The sequence below is a fragment of the Cydia pomonella genome, chromosome 15 (genome assembly GCF_033807575.1).
Source record: "Cydia pomonella isolate Wapato2018A chromosome 15, ilCydPomo1, whole genome shotgun sequence".
NCBI classification, from domain to species: Eukaryota; Metazoa; Arthropoda; class Insecta; order Lepidoptera; family Tortricidae; genus Cydia; species Cydia pomonella.
Window position 1 is genome coordinate 20,913,336 of NC_084717.1, and position 22,618 is coordinate 20,935,953.

The 22,618-nt window shown below is 36.2% G+C and overlaps 1 protein-coding gene across 1 annotated transcript; it reads left to right on the plus strand.

Annotated features, from left to right (window-relative positions):
* Positions 1-5,811: 5,811 nt before the first annotated feature.
* Positions 5,812-22,056, plus strand: LOC133525468 (uncharacterized). Its single transcript, XM_061861717.1, has 17 exons — positions 5,812-5,969; positions 6,963-7,117; positions 7,587-7,747; positions 12,352-12,737; positions 12,816-13,039; positions 13,541-13,643; positions 13,733-13,860; positions 14,624-14,911; positions 15,243-15,404; positions 15,885-16,013; positions 16,711-17,207; positions 17,527-17,710; positions 18,106-18,301; positions 19,281-20,044; positions 20,580-20,772; positions 21,246-21,359; positions 21,581-22,056. The coding sequence occupies exons 1-17, from the start codon at positions 5,927-5,929 to the stop codon at positions 21,673-21,675; spliced, it is 3,822 nt and encodes a 1,273-aa protein (XP_061717701.1). The 5' UTR covers positions 5,812-5,926; the 3' UTR covers positions 21,676-22,056.
* Positions 22,057-22,618: the final 562 nt, after the last annotated feature.

Genomic DNA, 22,618 nt, shown 5'->3' on the forward strand with positions numbered 1-22,618 from the left:
CATGAACGTTAAAGTATGCCAAGTTCGTTAATAGGCTGTCAATACCTAAAGCGCGCACACTGTCTATTTGTATCGGAGTAAATGAGATAGCAATGACGCATGTTACTGGGCCTGGGCAAGGGAATAATAAGAAAAATATTTAAATAAAAAAAAGTGGATTGTTAGTGTAATATTTTACTCAACCACGGTTTAGATATAAATGTTTTGAAATTGTGATTTTAATTGCAGACCCATAAGTCAAAACAATAAAGACATAAAACCGTTTAATTGTGATTTTAAGACCAATCTTTGCAATTATTTTCTATCGAGCCGATTTCGTTCAATCATGTATCGAGTACAACCTAGGTCTTTGAAATATAATGAATATGAACATATATTTTTCTTACTTGACTAAAACAAATAGTCTTTCTTAAAAAACTGTTTAAGTAACATCAATTTCAAGGACATTGGGTGTTGACAGCCTCTTAATGGTTTTGCTAATAAAAAAGTGAGATCTAACTGGAAACCAAGTTCTTTCAAAGACCCTTATACCACCATGCTCCTGTCAAGTAAAAAGCTTCTTTAATTGTTTAAAATGGTTTGAGAATTATGTTATTTGCTACTCAATAGTGCGACGTCGCAGTTATCGAATTTTTTGATGAGTGCGTGAGTCAGTGGTAAAAATTGTGATTAATAGACCTAGAATTTTCCTAGCATGAACGAGGCAACGCTAGTGACTTCCTTTCGATATTTAGTTCGTCGATATCTTACAGTATCGATATTTTATAACTGTCATAATAATATTATATGTATACAAGTGTGCCCTGTTTGTAAATAAATGAACGAGAATAACGAAACTATCTATTTATGAATACTTTAGAACACCAAGATTGTTTTTCAAATCGCCATCACCAACCATCATACAGGTTTTTGTTATATGATTCTTGAAGTAAACAATCAATTTTTTCCATAGTTCCGGGTTCTTCGCATCTTTGAAAAAATCTACATAAATTGAATAAAAAAAATTTCAACTTCCACTGATGTAATGGGTGCATAGCGAAAATATGGGAAATGATTGACGATGAAGGGGTATATATCGATAACAGGATTGTCGATGTTTTTATTTTGTCAAGCACTAAAAACATGACGTGTGATTGATAAACGTCAAACTATCTTGGACGGTCAAAAGTTTTATATTGAAGGATTTGGTAACTAAGTAGATGGTGGTCTAACGAGACTTGTTAAATCATAATTGTGTGGGTTAATTGTATATAAGGCTACGCAGGGGTCAAAAGTGGTCCAAAATATCTCGTTATTATAATTATTTATCCCAATATACATTTATTTATAAACCCTGCACATAGGTAGGTACCGAAATAAACTCGCACTAAGAAAATATTATAAACAATCCGACAACGCACAGCCTTTATATATAAATCCAATTGAATTTATATTTTTCAGGTATTAATCTAGGCTTAGAACTTTTGGTAGCATACCGTGGTTCTAAAATACATGGAGTCGCATTTTTTAAAGTCAAAGTTAAAGTAAATATTATATGTATATTGATATGTAAATAATACGTAAATGTTTGTGAACAGAATAAACGACTGGGGTATGGTAAGGGGTCGTTTTTTGAACATAAAATATTTGATGATTTTTTTTTACCATCGTAAAGAATGTGTTTAAATGAGTGTGTTTTGTTAGATACGCTTTTTTCTCCGATCAATATTTAATAATTTAGGGTTCTTCAGTAGGTATATCTCGGTAAATATTGATTTGAGAACATAAGTGCACATCACACACTTATTTAAATACATTATTTACGATGGTAGAAGTAAAAAAAAATTGTTTCATTAAAAATTTTCCGTTCCAAAACCGACCCCTACCCCATATTACCCCAACCGTTAATTTAGTTTACCAGCATTGACTTAATTTTTACACATAAATATTTATGTTATATTTAGTTTGACTTTGAAAAAAAAAATGTTTTTCGTCTCCATGGATTTCTAGAACCACGGTATGCTACCAAAAGTCCTAAGCCTAGATCCTACACTTAGAGGATTTTTTACAATCCAATCTTTCTTTTACTTTGTACGCGAACGAATTTGTGCACGGAAGCCATTACATATATTAATAAAAATTGTTTACGATGATTAGCTACATTAAAAAAAACGCTCATAAGGTGCTTACTTTGCTTAATATAAAACTATTGAAGATTTTTTCTTCTTCGTTTTTCGATACCTAGCGTAAAAAACCCTAGTTGTACGTTATCAAACCAATATGCTCCATAAAACCACATAAATTAAAAAATAACCTCTTAAACCACTAGTACCGCACCACAAACACAATTCATAGGGCCAGCCCCAGAACAAAGCCTACGATAAGCCATTTCCGGTTTTCGATACCAATTTGCACCAGCATCCGGTTCTACATCTACCACCTAATATTTACTAAAACCATTTCCACAATCGCTTTTCTAAAGCGCCATTCTATTACTAGTTTTCTTCCCAATAGCCTTACCTACGTTCAAGGGAAAGCAGCAATGTATGGGTTGAACAAAGGGTCGTTTATATTTTTGTACATTGATTTGGTGGTTTAGGTATTTTTGCTGGCTTGGATGTTTCTATTAGTCTGTAGGTTTTCGGCGACTGATTCGGAATATCAACAGGTTGTATCAATTTCGATTTGAATGAGCCTGCTTGCTGGTTAGACGGTACCGGTTAGTGTTTTAATTTATCTAATACTAAATGTTCTCGTTTTATGTCAATTGTATAATTCGCTAAATAACACCGATACCTCTCCAATTAGCTGACTAAGGGCGGGTTTAAATTCAGCAAGCTGTATGCGCACCTTTTTCATTACTTACACAATAAAATTGTTGCACATTGTTGAGATATACTTACCTACACTTTGTACCTAAGATGGACTACTTACCTACCTAACATTTATACCTATGAACTGTTGTAAAAAGTAATGAAATAAACGTTTTATAATACAAACATTTTATAAAAAAACGAGATATCGTTCTTCCTCCTTACTAAGTTTAACATAATAGAAACAATGTCCATTTTATTTGTGCACTCTTTGGACAGTAAATAAAATAAAATATAAGGTAAATTCTAAGTCTATTATTCACTATTTTCATTCTTTAAAATATTACACTAAAAAAATTTAAAAGGTTCATAAAGGTTAAAAATTATAACTACTTTGTAGAGACCCCTCTTCGGGTGAAGGTCTCCTCCAGATTCACCCATTTTTTCCTAGGCTTTCTGTGACCAGTCTTGACCGGCTGTAACCACGATTATGTCGAACCATTTTTCTTTCTTTATTCAGGACAGTACTTGTTCGAAACTGAGTAGATATATTTTATTTATTGGCGTTACTCATTAGCAGAAACACTGAGCCTAAGCTTCAGTGAGATGGATGTGCGCGGATATCTACGGCCTTATTCGAAGAATGATTAAGACACGTTTAAGATCTTGGAAAGATCTTTAAATAAAGATCAATAACTAAACGAGATGTCAAAATTGAGGTTTCGATTCCGCTGTGATCCCAATAAGATCTATCTACGATATTTCTAATGCCAAAGTAACATTTTTTGCCCGAATCGAGCTGCTTCTGTCATACGACATACAAACGATATCTAAATGAAACTTATCTAAACTAGAACTTATCGTTATCGTATCTCATTCTTCGAATCGGGCTGCTAGTTTTTGAATTTTAATTTGTTGTATGTTAAAGCAAAACAAGCAATTGATGAGTTCCCTCATAATTAAAATTGCGCAGTTGTAGAAGCTTTTTAGCTTTTGTACATATAACCTAGGTACACATTTTTGAAGTGCGTTTTAGACATATGTTCGTGTTTCTTTTTTATCGAGCAAAAATCTAAAAAATCAGCATTTGAATCGATGAAGTCACTTAGTCAAATCCTCAACATTGTTAATTAAATTTTTGGCACCCGTATTGTGATCTGAAAAAGTGACACGATTATTTGAAAACTCCGCTATCTAAACCTACAGCGCCTTAAGTAATTACGTACTTATAAGCAGAGGATTTACCCGCAGCTGAATAAAGAATATACCGTAAGTACCCTATTGACATATGTTTCGTGTTAAGGCGATTTAATTACGTAAACATTTCTTCACTTTCATCTATTCGAATAAGGTGAAATAATGTAGGTACATATTAAAATGAACATGATAGTCATGTTACAATGATATCATCGCTTGTAGACAGATCATGCGGGCGCCTTGGCCTGCACTTGGCTCTGAGGGCCTACCGCGAATCACGTTCGACGTGTTGCCTCTCTATCGCACTTGTAGATTCGTACGTAAGTGTGACAGGGACGCATCACTTCGAACGTGGTTCGCGGTAGGCCCTCTGAGGGCCTACCGCGAACCACGTTGGACGTGTTACCTCTCTGTCGCACTTGTAAATTCGTACGTAAGTGTGACAGAGTGGTAACTGGTAACACGTCGAACGTGGTTCGCGGTAAGCCCTCTGATATGATGATTTCCCCTTAATATTGAGAATAACTAACACGGAGATCGTTGCCTAGAAGACAACATTAAAAAAAATACATAAAACAGTTGCATAATATTGTAGGAATATCCCTAACAACACTGCTTTAAGGACCCTATAGACAAAGGCCCCATGCGCCATTTCCCACTACTCTCACTGGCAGTCATTTAATCGACAAATAAAAGTGCTGGAGTAGAAAATAGTGTTTTATGCAACCGTTGTATAAGAAATAGGCGAGTGGCGTGGTTACAAATACAATGTGAGCCGGAGCCACCGGCGTAGACGAACATTGTAAAGGATACGCCATGAGCATTTTTTGACCTAATTATACAACGTTGCATACAATACTACGTATCTTGGCCGGAGTGAATGCTAGACACTCGTGTAGGGATCTGTTTGTAGAACATCGTATTATGACGCACTCTGCCTTATATATTTTTGAAATCATTATGTTCGTTAGAAACAATAAGTATATCAGATTTCAAACGCGTTCATGTTGAGGGTATAAATGTCCGTTCGACGGGACGGCTGAGAACTGTTCCCCGCCGTATGGCCTTAGCTCAAAAAAATCCTCGTGTGATAGGACCTAGATATTATGAACGAATTCCAGCCGATATAAGAAGTGAACTGTGTGATCAGACATTCAAACGCCGATTGAGAGATTTTTTGTTGGATAGACCTCATAGACCGTTGTATTCTGTTAAGGAATTTATGAACGATGTATAAAAATTTTGACGATCCTCTACAGGATATACTATCTAGACATTATTTTAAAATACTAGTATCCTGTAATTATTTAATTTTTGACTAGATATTTTATTGATTATGTTTTTGTATATCTATTTTCACGATCATAATATGAATTCTTGTAGATTGACATGCCTGCAATTTATAATGTAATCTGTATTATGAAATAAATAAATCTATCTATCTATCTAAGATAAGCTAATGCTATTTAATTGTGTTAAAATCCAGAGTAACAGTTTTTATTATTGTTTTTTTTTTCTTTACGTACATAAATATTGTTATTTTTTTTTTAATTTAAAAACCGATAATAGGCGACTAGACTTATAGAGACTAAAAAGTACCTGACAAAAAACCCTTTTTCAAAAAACATAGTATTCCGGGGGACTAGCCAAAATGGTGAATAACAAATGCCAAACAAAAGCATATTTTTGAATGACAGATGCTACGAATAGTCACGTGACAGTTTCGATACATTATTTAAGTTTCTATTGGCGTGATCTGAATACGTGAATGAAATACTCACAAATAAGGTAAAAATTAAACAAAGCGCTGCCGCCACGAGTTTCGATTCGTATGTTTTCATAGGGCACATTATAACGTCACGTACCTATGGAATAGTCAATAGTCTGTATTGCAGTTTACCGTGCTGTACACTGTCCAGTTGACACGTTTGAGCAGTATGGATCGAGTGAATTTTACCGTCAATGGGGAACCTCACTCAGGTGAGTTGATGAGTTTGATTTCTGTCTTAAAATAAATTGAGTCATAGATTTTATAGCATGATTAACTCATGTGCGTCTTTTCTGTAGACGTCGCCAAATTCAGGAGATCTAAAGCTAATTCTTACGCTGCGTTCTTACTAGCGGGTTACTCTTTTTGACTAATTACGAGTATACTAGAGTTGTTAACTTTTATTACTTAGAGAAGTGACCTTTTTCTAAAATGTGTTTGATCCTTTTAATTAATTCAGGACAATCAAGTAATTAGGGTATATTAGTGTGTTATGTACCTAAGTAAAACAAAAAGAATGATTTTGTACATTCCACATGTGTGCAAAGTCAAGGCTGAAACTATTTGTGAAATAAAGCTAAGGTTATCTATTATCTACATCATTGTCTTATTTTATATCATTACAGGTCAATCTTTATGGTAATTCTCAGTGATTTGCACTGATGGATGGACTCTTAAAAAATATTATTTAAAATAACACACAATAGAATGACTTTAAATCACTTTTTTTGGAAAAGTTCGCCTTTGTACTAATGATGTTTTTTTTCCTGTTTTGTTTTCATTTTCGTACAATAAAGTGTTTTACATACTACTACTATTTTTTTAAATTAAATCGCTGCATATGAGTCATGTCCATTCATGTCCATATTAAGTTTTATTGTTCGAAATTCCGCGGTGTGGCGTCCGTGCCCATCACTGGTAATCGTAGAGATGATACATATTGTAATGTTCGAGTTGATTTATATGTACTCAACTACTCAACTACTCAGCTTACCAGTCGGCGTCGTATTGAGATGATAGGTACCTATTAGCCTATCGGCTCTTTGTGGACACCGAGAACTATCTTGAGCCTTTCAGCTTACTTTCCAAAATGTCTCAGAGTAAACAACTTACTTTGGATAGGACCAAATAGCAGGAAAGCCCAGCCCAGCATAGAGACGTGGGGACACTCTTATCGGCTTATAAAAAAAAACTTGTATTCCCAGTGGGGCGCGAGACATGTTCCGACCTGTCCCTGCTGGAGTACCTGCGCCTGCGCTGCGAGCTGCGCGGCACCAAGTACATGTGCCGCGAGGGCGGCTGCGGCGCGTGCGTCGTCTCTGCTGCTAGACCTGGCGAGAACCAAGGAGCTGTTAACTCTGTAAGTACCATGAGACATCAGGGTTGCAGACGTCTATAGGCTACGGTGATCGCTTACAAAAGTTACCTTTGGAAACCAAGTATTTTTAGAGCAAAGTTATATTAACAGCTGGGAAAACAAAAGTGATACAATAATAGATGATGAAACAAAATGTTTTAGACTCAGAATGTTTGTCGATACTGAACATACCTCGACCACTATGTGTCACAATTCGACTAAGTAAATGGAAAACACACAGCTACAAAAGTACATGCCCACTTTCCATTCCTCCTTCCACCTCCTCCTTTTATAATATTGTTCTCTCTCCTCTTAGATGTCTCAAACATTATCCTCAAAAGGAAAATGATGAACCAATTTTTCCACCCCTATCCCTCATGAGAAATACTCACTAATCCGTCTGCTCCGTTGCCTCATATATATAAAAAAAGAACAAAACTTTTTCCTAAAATTTTCATACTTTAACACGCAGTGCCTGGTATCAGTGACGTCATGTCAGGACTGGGACATAACGACGATAGAAGGCGTCGGCAACCGTCTAAAGGGCTACCACCCCATACAGAAGACCCTCGCCAAACTCAACGGCACGCAGTGCGGGTACTGCTCGCCTGGATGGGTCATGGCCATGTACAGGTTGGTAATTGAAAAGACCGTATCTTAGGATAAGAAAATCCCGCTATTGTTCAGAGTAAAAAAAACCCGCATCGGCACAGACAGACAGACAGACAAACATTAATGTCAATATATGTATCACCCCTTTTTTGCGTTGGTTGCGTTGCGTTTTTGTTGGGGGGTTAAATAGTAGTAGATTGTTTAGCAACGGATTGAAAACTATTTCAATTCCTAGCACTCGCCTTTCAGCCGAGTTAAAAACCCTCTTTTTCATTTCGAATATGAGGAAAGTACACGCGTATTAAACACATGACTAAGTATAAACTTACATAGTACTTTTTATGGGTACTATCAATTAACAATTTAGATAAAAGTATCGTTATTTATCGGATAGGGAGTTAAAGATGAGAATGGAAAATGACCAATAAATCCATTTAAAACCAAATTGTAATTGATTATCGTATAAAAAAAACCTACATGGAATGTAAAATTCTAGAAACTTTCTGCACACTCCTTATAACTACAATGACCCACTTTCAGACCGTGAGAAATGAAAAATGTTTTGGTCCACTTGTACTTTTTTTTCCGCATCGCGATAACTTTAGCTGCTTTTTTTCCAGTGACTCCTCGGGAATTACGAAATTATTATAATTCATAGAGGTATATTTTTTTACGAATTTCATATCGGTTGCATGGGAAACTTTGTTCAGTAGGTCCATTTTAATACATTTTACATTCGGGATACCAACTTCAAAAGTTTTATTATTATAATAATTAATATCTCTTATAATTATATCGGACGTTTGATATAACGATATTTTATTAGTTTTCACACAAATATATTATATTATAATGATTATTATTTGCCCAAGATAAACATATAATTAATTCAACAACATAATGCAATTTAACGGGAATTAAATAATGAATAAATTAAGACCACATCTGTTCGTTCATTCCTGAAGGGTATTTATGTCACGGAGGTCACGGAGGTCAAGAAACAGTCACTTTTCGCATTTGTAGTTCTATAACTACAAATGCGAAAAGTGACTGTTTCTTTGGTGTTAAAATTGTCATTGAGGACTATTGAAATTAAAGCTCGACCAGAAATATATGCTCATTATCAAGAGGGCGCTGTTATTCTCATGTATAGGGTGACAGTTCAGTTTAGTATAAAAAATTCAGTTCGAATGAAATTCCACAATATGGCGCGTGATCATATATTACTGGTCAAGCTTTACATATTTAAGTAGCGAAGATAACGCTAAAACGTAAATGTCATTGTCTTTTTTATATTATACTTATCGTGAATGTTTTTATAAATTACTACTACGTGATATTACAATAGTTATTCCAATATACTTTAAATATCAAAGTATATTAAGTGTGTATGTTTAGAATTTTGTAACTAAAAGCTCGAAAAAAATATAAACTAATAGCTACAACTCAAGTGAGGCCAGTTTTACCTACACAATAAGTTGACATGATAGAAGAGAAAGACTAAAGAGAGATTGTATAATACTTTCATTATTTTTTACTAATTTAGTTTTGAGTTCTGCCATTCCCTGTTTTAGTCTCATTTAGTTTAGCTTGAGTCAAAAACTAATTAATATACATTTATTTCAATAAATCAAACAAACACAAACATTAAACAAATAACATTAAAATTAAAAACAATAAAGCAACCAAGGTTAAGACATTGATAACCGTCATCTATTTCCCAATTTGTTAACACCAGTGCTGCCGGGCGTATGAAGTCCGCAGCAAAATATAATATACGGTCAAAACTTGTCCGCAATAATTGCCAGGACGCTGTTGGAGCTGGCGCGCATGCGTCGCACAAGGGACGCGGTTCGCAGGTGCATGGTAGCTTTAAAACACGCCACATCCACATGCACCTCCGCAAACATCCCTGATGCGCTGCAATACCGTGGCAGCCCCATCAGCGCCCTAAATGAGTTATTATACTGTACTGGTAGGGCTATTTGATTTCAAGGTGAATACTAATGGAATAATAATAAGTATAAGGTTAGTGTTGCAATACATCATAAGTTTACACAGCTTACAAAAACACCTGGGATATGATTATTGACACAATTGATTATATTCAAATTCATATTCATTTGAATTGGAATACCAATCGAATGTGCTTTTTATTATTACTTTCTTTCATGGTCCTGTGACCATCCAGTCAATTACTTATATATATGACTTCGTAAAGACGGGCCTTACGGGTACTAACGGTGCTAGCACAGCGGTATCACTGACGAATGCAAGCCAAGCGCGCAGTCCAACGCAACTAGTTGCGACCAATTGCGCGCGTCCACCGACGCACACCAAACGAGAATGTTAGGTCGAAATTATATGTAATAAAATAATAAAATCATTTCCTCCAGACAACATTGATCCATATACATATAAAATTTGTAGAAAGAATTAACTTAAATTAAATTGAGAATTATACAAAAATGTGAATGTGTTTACTCAAAATGAAAATGAAGATCCAATTTTTCCATCTCTATCCCTCATCGGAAATACTCACTCCTCCGTCTGCTCCGTTGCCTCATATTATGTAAAAAAATAACAAACTTTTTCCTAAATTTTTCATACTTTTACGCGCAGTGCCTGGTATCGGTGACGTCATGTCAAGACTGGGACACAACGACGATAGAAGGCGTCAGTAACCGTCTCAGGAGCCAGCAACCTGGTGCTAGCACCACTAATGGTGCTAGTACAGCGGTGTCACTGACGAATGCAAGCCAAGCGTGCAGTCCAACGCAACTAATTGCGACCAATTGCGCTCGTGATGTGAACTCATCAACCAATGGCGTTGTAGCATTCCGCCGACGCACACAAAACGAGAATGTTAGAGTAGGTCGGAATTATATGAACGGGCCTATATTTACTTTTGAAATCTTTGGTCACAGTCGATTATAATATGTGACGATAACATTTCGCAACGGCATTAGCGTACGTAATAATATGTGCAATGTGGGTCTGGCGCTTTTAGTAGGAATGAGATAAATAATAAAATAATATTGTATTGTTGTTTGTATTGTATTGTGTTGTTTGTATTGTATTTAAACGTCTAAAAGAACACTATTTATCTCTCTCTTAGTCATGCTCCTTACACTCATATCTTTTTCTTACCTGGTCGTTATTTTTCTCTTGCTTGATTACTCATTATGTATTTATGTATTTTGTGTAGGTATATGTAGTGTATTATTGTTGCCTATATAATATATGTAGTTTATTTCTCATTGTTTGTAGTTTCTATTTACCTATTTTATAAACTTTACACTTATGTGGTTTTGCACTGCCCAATAACTTTATTTCTAGCCACTGAATCGCTATCTGAAGGTTGTCTGGAAGAGATCGCTTTTTAGCGATAAGTCCGCCAGTTGTTACCTACTTACTTATGTCCTTTTTTTTTGTTTGTAACATGTATATTTCTTTGTAGTGCACAATAAAGTATTTTATTATTATTATTATTATTGTCATCATTTTGTTTCTATTAGACTTTCGTATAGTGATATAAATTACAATCCCTTTTTATATAATTTTTTTTATTTCAAGGAATGTTATTTACCATTGATGGGATCTGGTCTAAAAAAGAGTCCGAATTAATTGTAAAAGTAGGACAAAACTTATTCTCAGTGCTCTTGCATACCTTACCTACGGGTCAATAACTATTTTGGTATAAGTTAAAGTTATTTATTGGTAATGGGAAACAAGCAGCGAAAAGTAACACCTATAGGTAATTAGGTACAATAAAAAATATACATACCTAAGCCCATACAGTTTTCAGTACTGAACTTAGATCATTATGGTTTCTCGGACAAGACTTGTACAATTCAATTCAAGTATCTCTAGACCTAGTGTTATAAAATTAAAAAAACGAATTATAAATAAATAATAATAAATAAATAAATATTATTAGGACATTATTACACAAATCGACTAAGTCCCACAGTAAGCTCAATAAGGCTTGTGTTGAGGGTGCCTACTTAGACAACGATATTATATAATATATAAATATTTATAAATACTTAAATACATAGAAAACACCCATGACTCAGGAACAAATATCCATTGCTCATCACACGAATAAATGCTCTTACCAGGATTTGAACCCGGGACCATCAGCTTCGTAAGCAGGGTCACTACCCACTAGGCCAAACCGGTCGAATTGAATACCAAAATATATAGGTGACATGCATTAATTTCATTTACAAGAGTTAATTATCAAAATCAATGTGATAGGTATTAGTTATGCGACTTTTCTGTGGACATCATAAAATAATCGGACTTTTAATTCTAGTTTTCGTACTTGACGGTATATTGAAATTATACTTATAAAAAATTTACGATTAAAGTCTTAGAAAAAAATAAACCAGATCGTTTACTTTCGTAGGTATTGTCCACAGAAAAGACACCGGTTATCACACACACGACCCATTTTGACCAATCTGCCTCTCATTAAATGGCTGTAATTTTAACATAAATATTTTAAATCATTTAAAAGATAATTCTAAGTCAGGTATAAACAAGAGCCACTGTAAATATTGTTACAAGGACACATTTTGCTCATAACTATTTTCACATCATATTGTCTGTATCACCAGCCTCCTGCGAAGTAATAAGGATATAACCATGTTGGAGATAGAAAAATCATTCGGGAGCAACATTTGTCGATGCACGGGCTACCGGCCTATTCTAGAGGCCTTCAAAAAATTCGCCAGTGACGCGCCAAAACCAGATAAAACTATGTTAGACATAGAAGACCTCAATATCTGCAAAAAAAGTGGAAAGACTTGCCGCAAAAGCAATTGCAGTGAAAGCGAATGGTGCTTAGTGGAAGCAAATGATGCTAAAGAACATCAAAAAATTGAAATAGATCTGAAAGATGGAAGGTCTTTTTCCAAAGTATATCGTGTTGATGACATTTTTGAAGTGTTGAAACAGAAAGGAGATGATGATTACATGCTAGTAGCAGGAAACACAGCCAAAGGTATCGTTTTAGATGCTTATGATGTTAGTAAAATATTGCAATTAGATATAAATATATATTAATAATGAATATTTTTAGGCGCTTTTCCTATACTGAAGTATCCCCGCGTTCTCGTCGACATAAGCGGCGTCGATGAGCTAAAAGGATACCATCTCGACCAGAACTTGGTCCTCGGCGCGGGCTGTACACTTAATGATACCATTGAAATATTCAAGAAACTCGCCGCTACTGAAGATGGTTTCTGGTATCTTCAGAAGTTACAAGAACATTTGCAGTTGGTAGCTCATATTGCTGTCAGAAATGTAAGTTTAGAACTTGTAATAATTTGCACTTTGGTTATAGCAATATAATATACGAATTAAGTGACGTATAAGTCGTATCTGATCCAACTTATGAGTGAAAATCGTGTTAGTTTAAATCAAACAGATGTCGTTGTCCAAATGAATGAAATGATTTTATTACTCGTACAGTTTCAAGGCTTTTATGAGCCATACCAATAAAAAAATAAATTGCTTGAAATAAATACAATACAATACAAAATGGCGATTCAGCGCGGTAACGCTGCCAGTGTGATGGGGACTTTTAAGCTACGTACAGGTCATGACATGACGAAGCCTGTTGCGGATATCATCACTAGTGTGTTTTGAACGAAGCATGTTACTGATTTACATTTGTAGTCTCCTGGCGAAACCTGCGTTGCGAATATCTTACATTATCTACTTTACGGTTTAGTTTTGGTCATTCACTAAATTATGGTTCGTGTTTTATTGTTATAAGTAATACAATATTTGTATATGTTTTAGCTGGGATCAGTAGCTGGTAACCTGATGATCAAACACAAGCACAATGAGTTTCAATCAGATGTTTTTCTTCTACTTGAGACCGTTGGTGCATACATGACTATTTGTAAGTTATTGGCGAAATTGTAAACATAAAACACCTAGTCAACAATGTCTTTGATACTCGTATCTTTAATTGTACTGTTTATATTTCAGTGGATTCAAATAAACAAGATAAAAAAGTAACTATAAAAGAGTTCCTCAAAGTGAATATGCGGAGTAAGGTCATTTTAAACATTTTACTTCCTCCTTTGGGTCGGGACTACCAATTTGAATCATTCAAGGTAACTATAACTAACACAAGAATAGAGATTTAGATAACATATTTTTAAAAAGCCACATTCAGCATGGCTGAAACAAAGAGTGACTAAAACCAGTTTTTTAACATTTTATTTCAAAAACAAAAACGATAAATAGATGGATAGAAATACTCTTTATTGGCACACCTCAGTAAAAAGATACAAGAAAATAAACAATTGATTCAATGTAAAGGCAGACAACAGGCGGTCTTATCGCTAAAAAGCGATCTCTTCCAGACAACCTATGGGTAGCGGAAATAGAGAAGTTAATCGAAAAAGTAGGTATTGCTAAATGGTTATGAAGCCTACATTCACACACACAATTACAGTGAATAAACATACACATATGAGGAATACAAATAGACATACATATAAATATGTGTAAAATTAACCGAAACATAGCTAAATATGACAGCAGCATGTCAGCCACAGAGTAAAAATAACTATGTACTATATAAACAATAAGGGAGAGATAAATAATGTTTTTTGAGTGATTTTTTAAACACAGCGAGAGATTGAGCGGATCTAATGCCAACGGGTAAAAAGTTCCAGAGTCGGACAGCTTGAAAAGTAAATGAAGTGTCGTAAAATTTTGTGGAAGATGGGACGAAGAGAAGCAGGCTGCGCGACAGCCTCACAGAATTTAGATACTTAAAACGCTCCTTGATATAGCGGGGAGTTGCTGGAAAGAAAATAATAGAATATAGGAGAGACAGAGTATGAAAGTTACACTTTTACAACTTTTCAGATAATGCCTCGTGCTCAAACCGCCCACGCTATCGTCAACGCCGGATTCCTATACAGACTAGATTCCTCCAACACAGTAAAAGAAGCTAGAATAGTGTTCGGAGCCCTAAACCCAAAATTTGTGCACGCTTCCAAGACAGAGAAGTTTCTGAGAGGGAAGACACTGTTTACGAACAAAACGTTGCAAGATGCTATCGAGGTTTTGAAGGAGGAGCTGGTGGTGGAAGAGAACCCTCCGGAACCGTCGGCAAAGTATAGAAAGAAACTTGCTATCAATCTGTTTTATAAAGTAAGTAAATGTTTCCCATTAAAAATAGTTTTTAATCATCGAGAATACTTAGAGGTGAATTTTGGATTTCAAGTCAAACTGCTCCTGAATTCGCTTAAATCTCATCCCATTAAAAGAGGTAATCGGAACCACGGAACACTAAATCGTTCCAAGTGTTATTTGTGATTTCGAACAATGCCTCAGGCTAATTTAGGTTTAGATTTATGATTATATAGGTAATCGTGGATTACGATTCTAGTAAGGAGGAAGGAGAATTATAGGACGGGGGAGTATTGAGATATCAAAATACTCAATCACATGTATCTTATATCTTCAACTATTTCTATTCCAGGGTCTCCTAGCCCTTTGTCCTGACAACGATGTAGATTCTCAATTTGCGTCCGGTGCAATCGTTCTGAGCCGCAAGCGGCCTGTCTCGAAAGCAAAACAGGACTACACTACCAACCCTCTGATCTATCCGCTTAACAAGCCAGTCGAAAAAGTTGAAGCATTGGTGAGCCCACAATACCCTTTAGATAATCTATCTTTCTAGTAAGTTTGATGTAAATACTGCTGAGTATAGTTTTTTTTAATACGCTACTCTCTCCACTGTCCTGAGCTAGTCCTATGAACTACATGCATAGGTACTTTCCGTTTGGCAGATATCTTCTCTTCTCTCTCTCTAAGTCTCTATGCTCCATGCTGATATTTCTGATCAACTTAGCCACCATTCCAAGTGTCCTGCACTTTAACTGTGGTCTTTTTGTGTGCCGACGACCGACCGACCGACTAACTTTTAAAACCGTATTAACACTTTACTAAAAAATCAACAAAAAACAACAATGTTAAGTTCGTGGTTTCTTTTAGAACCAAATATTTACTATTAGCTTTTCCTGTAGTCGTTATTTTTGTTAATAATTTTATTGAGACACCTGCCTGTACCAGAACTCTAATGACGTAAGTAATTATAACGAGCATGACTGTTTGTGTGTAGATCCAATGCGCAGGCGAGGCTCCATACTCGGAGGACCTGCCGAGCTTGCCACACGAGGTGTTCGGGGCCTTCGTGCTCGCGACCGTGCCGAAAGGCGACATCGACAAGATTGATCCTAGCGAGGCCCTTGTAAGTATTTAAACATAACCCTATTTTATCTTCTAGGGATTTCCACTTCGACAATTACAAATGTGTGTGCAGGGGTGCCAATAATTTTGCTTGTACCTTTCGACCTTTTGTTTTGCAATAGCTTGTTAAATGAGTCATGGGGTATTTTCGATTTATGTGTTTAAGTTTTTTTTTAACATATTGAAATAGTGTTGTCTAACAAGTTCTAATATTTATTATAAAATAATGTACATACAAACTAAATTTAAGTCACAAGAATTATAACTATTTAAAAAATAAACTATATAACTAACAAGTATTTTAATCTTACAAATGAAATGCTGTAGTTATATGAGCTATAAGCCTATTCACGAAGGATTTTTTTAATCAGAATAGCCTCTAGAAAATAATGATATAGTTTATTAAATTATAGAAACAGGACTTACTCGCGTATTTAGTTCTAAATTAATTTAAATTTAAATCTTAATACGCGATTAAGTTCCATTTCTATAATTTTATAATGTGTAAAAACCGTGACAGTTATGATATAGTTTTTAATGAAAGCTCAGATCTGATAAGCGCTCATCTTAGTTGATTACATTATGAAGCGGAAACCCGAATAATCACACTCGAAACTAAAAAGATCGCGATAAATCTATGAGTGCTGTCAGAATAATTAACATTTGCCCTAATTTATCATATTTGATTTGTATTACAGAAACATCCAGGTGTTATCGCGTTTTACTCTGCTGATGATATCCCTGGAGTAAACGGTTTCACACCCGGCCTATTCCCAAAAATTGAGTACCTGTATCTAACGAAAGAAGAACTTTTCTGCTCCGGATCCGTCAAGTACAACGGCCACGTCATCGGAGTCGTTGTCGCTGACACTAGATCTATCGCAGAATACGCTGCTAAATTAGTACACGTTACATATAAAAATGTGACGAAACCTATTGTGGATGTAAGGGAAGCTATGAAGTTCCCTGACAGGAAGAAAAAAGCTGGTGAGCATGACGGAACGAGCGCGGGCGGGAATCTCTTCAAACTGATTAAAGGACAGCAAGCAATTTTTTCGCAGCAGCACTTTTGTATGGAGACGTTGGTGAGCGTGGCTAAACCGACGGAGGAGGGTCTGGAGGTGCACTGTACATCGCAGCATATGGATCTTGTGCAGATGATGATATCTCGAGCTCTTAAAATGCAGGAGAATAAGTAAGTAGGACTTAGCTAAAATTTTATACGAATTTAAATTTCTAATTAGCCATTAATTTCTAAACGTCCACATCGACATTCTTCTAAAAAGAAACCAACTAAGTAGCTGGTAATTTTGACGACTGTTAAAAGTAACGAAATTATGTGTTAGAAGAAATAGTACTATCCATTCGTAAATCTTATTGATTTTAATATGATAAAGTCTACCACGTGAAAAACTCACTCCCATTTTCTTGGTTTTGTTGACAGGCTACATTGATAATTTGGGTCTTACGTTGAATTTAACTATAAAAATGAAGAAATTCCTTATTTATTTTAGGATAGACGTGATCGTCCGCCGACTGGGAGGAGGGTACGGCCTCAAGATCTCCCGCAGCTCGCAGGTGGCGGTGGCGAGCGCGCTGGTGGCGCACAAGCTGAACCGGCCCTGCCGCATCATACTGCCGTTTACCACCCTCGCGAAGGCAGTGGGCAAGCGGCTGCCCTGCTATTCAGAGTATGAGGTGAGACAATTGTGTTCTCATTGAAATTTAACTTAAAATCTGCCGCCGGTGAAGACATGGATAAATAAATAAATAATTTTCTCTTTTCTCCTTTTTTTGTTTGTGTTTGCATTCTCCTATAGCCTTTATGTGTTCTTTTTGCCATAGGTAGTATCCTAGTACCTATTCCTTCCTGGTAACATTTAAAAATCTCGTGGTTTGAACACATGATGAAAACATATTTAAAACCTATCTATCTATCGCGAATTTAATTTATTTCCGACGTTTCAATGTAGGTTTCACTCGCCGACCAGTATGTATTCCTTATTCTCTTAACGTCAGTAATGCAATGTAGTGTAATTCGATAGTAGATCTTTACTAAAATTAAAATGGACATTGAACGCTTTCTATTTTAGATCGCAGTCGATATATTCGGCAAAATTCAACTGTGCAAAGAGTTCTTGTACATGGATAATGGGCACGCCATCGACGAGCCACTCTTCCTTCCTGTATTGGACGTGTACAACAACTGCTACGACAAGCTGCGCTGGATCTTCCAGGTGTTCAGCGTCACCACCGACACGGCCTGCAACACTTGGTGCAGGTCACCAGGTTTGTTACGACATCTTAACATTTTACTATGCCAATTGTCGGGGATTTTAACCACCGTGTTACCGGATATCGACTCACTGATTACATGACTGACTGGCATACATATTTATAATGATGGAAGTTTACATTTATAACCGACACTATGAACCCATTGCATCTGCCCATTGACTTCAAACGTGCTAATTAATCGCTACCTATTTTTAATTAACTGATTAAAAGATCATTACTTGTCTCTTTCATAAATGTAGTTGTTATCCTCGAAACTCCTCGTTATGGCTTCCTTTGTAATTTATTTATATATTTATTTGTTATTTATATATTGTTTATATATGGCATCAATAATATATATATAAATATATTAAATATTTGTAGTAAATTTATTTTATTTTGTTATTTTACTTTTATTATTATGTTGCACCACCCGTTAACTTGATTACGATCGCCATTTCACTATCTGAAGGTTGTCTGGAAGAGATCGCTGTTTAGCGATAAGTCCGCCTGTTGTTACCTACATATTTATACCTTTTCATACTTTGTAGCATTTTTTTAGTGTGCAATAATGCATTTTATTATTATTATGTCTGTCTTTTACACATTCTCGGGACCATGGGATCCCGGACAAATATCCAGTTCCACGCACGCCTTCCAAATGGAAGGAGTGCGTGGGGCAAAAGCAAACACCTAGAGGTCCCTTGTAATAAAACAGTTTACAGTTATGTGACACCAACCGACGATTATCCTTGTTTACACTATAGTAGTGCATCCGAGGAAAAATATACCGGGCTATTGGGTTGAGTTGCAAGTGAACTGGTAACCGGGACTATTGAAGATAAACAACAGGTCGCTTACTTATTGCTTATACACTGTAAAGAAGGCTGAAAAATTCACACAGATACTAAGCTTAAGCTGACTTTGTTTTTAGCTTGATTTATAAATGCTATCTGGAATCCGGGGTTCTTATGTTGTTTATATATTTCAGGGACTTTGGAAGCTATTGCTGCTTGCGAGTTCATCTTAGAACGAGTAGCGTATGAGATGTCACTCGACCCGCTGGCAGTAAGACTAGTAAACCTGAATCTTACCGACATCGAGCTCATAGAGATGGTAGAAAAAGTAAAACACGACGCAGACTACGCGAAGAGACGAGCTGCCGTCGATAAGTTTAATAAAGAGAACAGGTGGAAGAAAAAAGGCTTAAGATGGTCACTTCTTAAGTGGACGCCATTCTACGGCCAGTATTTTGATGTGACCATGTCAGTTTATAACGACGACGGCTCTGTCTCTATAACCCACGGCGGAATCGAAATGGGACAAGGCCTTAACACTAAAGCTGTTCAAATTGCTTCACATTTTCTTGGTATCCCAATGGAAAAGATTCAAATTAAGGCAAATCATACTCATATGACTCCAAACAGTCTTGTTACAGGTGCAAGTTTAACTTCGATTAATGTCGGAATTGGAGTTCAAAGGTGCTGTGAAATATTATTGGCACGGTTGGCTCCGCTTAAAGTTGGTCTGCTGAACCCTACTTGGGATTTGTTGGTGAAATTAGCGTATAAGGCGAGTTTAGACCTTCAAGCCCATGCTTTTGTGTCGCTTTTAGATACGCAGAAATATGAGGTTCATGGGGTGACACTGGCTGAAGTAGAAGTAGACATATTGACAGGGGAATGGGAGCTGCTAAGGGTTGATCTACTGGAAGACGTGGGCATGAGCATCAGTCCAAGTGTCGACGTCGGCCAAGTAAGGATGTTTTAGTGATTTAAAAATTAAGCATACTCGTATTATTCTCGGTGTAGTTTTTTTATCAAAATAAAAGATGCGCAATTTTCCAAAAATATCCTTATGTCCAGTGTTCAAATATTACGAAAAAGTACTCGAGCGTTTCTGGAGAAAATTCACAATAAATTAAGAAAGTTTACATTTTGGTAACGTTTTTCATACAAATAATCATCCAAATTGTCGGATATTTCTATTGGCACATCAGAAATCAAAATTGTATCGATTGTATCTTGTAAGAATACAATCGACCAGCCACTTCATCCTTAAAAAAACTATTTTTAAAATTTCAATTAAATGATGGCTCACGCTAGAAAAGTCTGAATCCCGGCCGAGGTATCCGGCATTTAAGTTTTCTATTCATATTAGATAATAATTAAAACCCGATATACAAAATGAAATATCTTCTGATATCCCTTCTTCCGATAACCTCGGCCCGGATCCAGTTAGTACGATAACGTCAGCCATCTTTATTCCTTAATGGCTGGACTTATGCCAGGTGGAAGGTGCTTTCATCATGGGCCTGGGGTACTGGACGACAGAGCACATGGTATATGATGAAAATACCGGCGAAGTGCTCACGGACCGCCCCTGGAACTACCACGTGCCGCAGGCCAGGGACATCCCGCAGGACTTCCGGGTGTATTTCAAGGACAAGTCTTATTCGGAAGTTCGGTCGCTTGGTGCTAAGTGTAAGTTAATTTTTTTGGAATCGTGGACGGGTCAGTATTACATAATGCTATAATACATGTATAACTTCATCTTGAGATGGTGTTTGGGATGTATTTTTCATAATTTTATTCTGCAGTTACAAAAAAGAAGTTTCGCGATAGATCTTATGAGGTTTCCCTGACAATTTTAGTCACTGACAATAATTATAATTATGACATTCTTAAAGGTTTGCGTGGAACTGTAAGTACCTACAACTTCCAATAACATTATAAACATGGTATTCTTCTAGTCATCAATAGATGACCAATGGATCGTTTTCGGGTAAAAAGCACCGGCCGGCTAACGTACTTAACTTCCGGCGTCATGTACACTGCAGCGAGGTTAAAAGTCTTTCTGGACATTAATTTGTGGCAAGCTTCTAAAGTACCGTACCTTAGCATCTCTGGTATGCTTTGAGACTAGCATTAAGAGTTGATATATGTTGTTCTTTCAGCGATCGGCGAGCCTCCGATCTGCATGTCTGTGGTGGTGCCGCTGGCGCTGCGCGAAGCCATCGCCTCTGCCCGGTGTGACGCTGGGAAAGCGCTCAACGAGTGGTTCCAGATAGGTAATGCCATCACCGATACTTTTATCTGATTAGTCGTAAGCTTAATTGCTATTATATGTTCCAAGTTCCAACGATAGCCTGTTAAGTGTTCCTGTTACGCTGAAGAGGCATCTGTCCTTACTTTAACTTTTTATTCGGTCTCCCTAAATTATTAGTATAAAAGCCGGAGTGTATACGCTGCTACCATCACATTTCACGTTTAAGTTTTGTTTTTATTCTAGATGGCCCGTACACCAGAGAAGCTATACACATGCATACGGAGACAGACTGCAGCGATTTTAAGTTTAAGAAGAAAATTAACCCTTTCCCTTTGTAACGAATTGTCTGTTGTGTCTGCATGGTATGTAATGACAAAGTGTTGGATTGTCATCATTAATTTCAAATTATGAAAATATGTCATTTATAATGTCACCTTACACTTTGTTGTATGAAATTCGATGCAAAGTTAGCTTAGACGGATCCTATTCTGATGTGTGTGCCAAAATATCCATAACCTGTTATGGACTTGGGCCATTTTTCATACAAACGTTTTTGCAGTTTTAAGGCATATTACTCGTAGTAGTAAAACAGCCTTTTTGATATTATTTTCTCTCTTGACATTAACATATTGACGCAAAAGTAATAAAATAGATGATATTTTTTTGTGTAAATTACCACGAATAAATTACCATAATGGAATTAATGGGTCAAAATCCTTTTCGTTGTCTTGTTTTTGGTCCTTGGGGGAGGAAATGTGATGGAGTGCAGATTTTTGATCAAATTTATTTCTGATTTTTTTCTTTTGTCATTTATAATCTATAGCTATAAAAGCCATGCAATAGCACGACTTTTTTTATTTAGTTGAGAAAAGACACAAATACCAGCGTGACAGAGTGTTCAGAAACAAGATTACGAAAATAATTTCCACCCAAATGTTACGCTAAAGAAATTAACAAGTTCCGTAATCACCCCAAAAACCTGCAGAAATCTTTGTATAAAAATATACCTGCTTACATAAGTACAAATAATAAAGACTTACCCCCTCAAGGATGACTCACGCTAGAACGGCCCTGGTCCGGGCCGATGCAAACGACACTTCGTTTTCTATGACAGGTGCTCACGTGATGCTTCCTTTAGAAAACGAAGTGTCGGATGCCTCGGCCCAGACCCGGACCGTTCTGACATGAGTTATCCTTTATTCATAAACGCACTAATAGCCTCAATTAATTATTTTTTTATTCCTTTCTTACAGATATATAGGTAAATCGAAATAAACAAAT

Bases quoted from the DNA above. Each gene is read 5' to 3' on its own strand.
- LOC133525468 (XM_061861717.1), top strand. From the start codon at position 5,927: ATGGATCGAGTGAATTTTACCGTCAATGGGGAACCTCACTCAG. The intron at 13,040-13,540 runs GTAAGTTTAGAA...TATATGTTTTAG, and splicing joins CTCATATTGCTGTCAGAAAT to CTGGGATCAGTAGCTGGTAA. The intron at 18,302-19,280 runs GTTTGTTACGAC...TATATATTTCAG, and splicing joins CACTTGGTGCAGGTCACCAG to GGACTTTGGAAGCTATTGCT.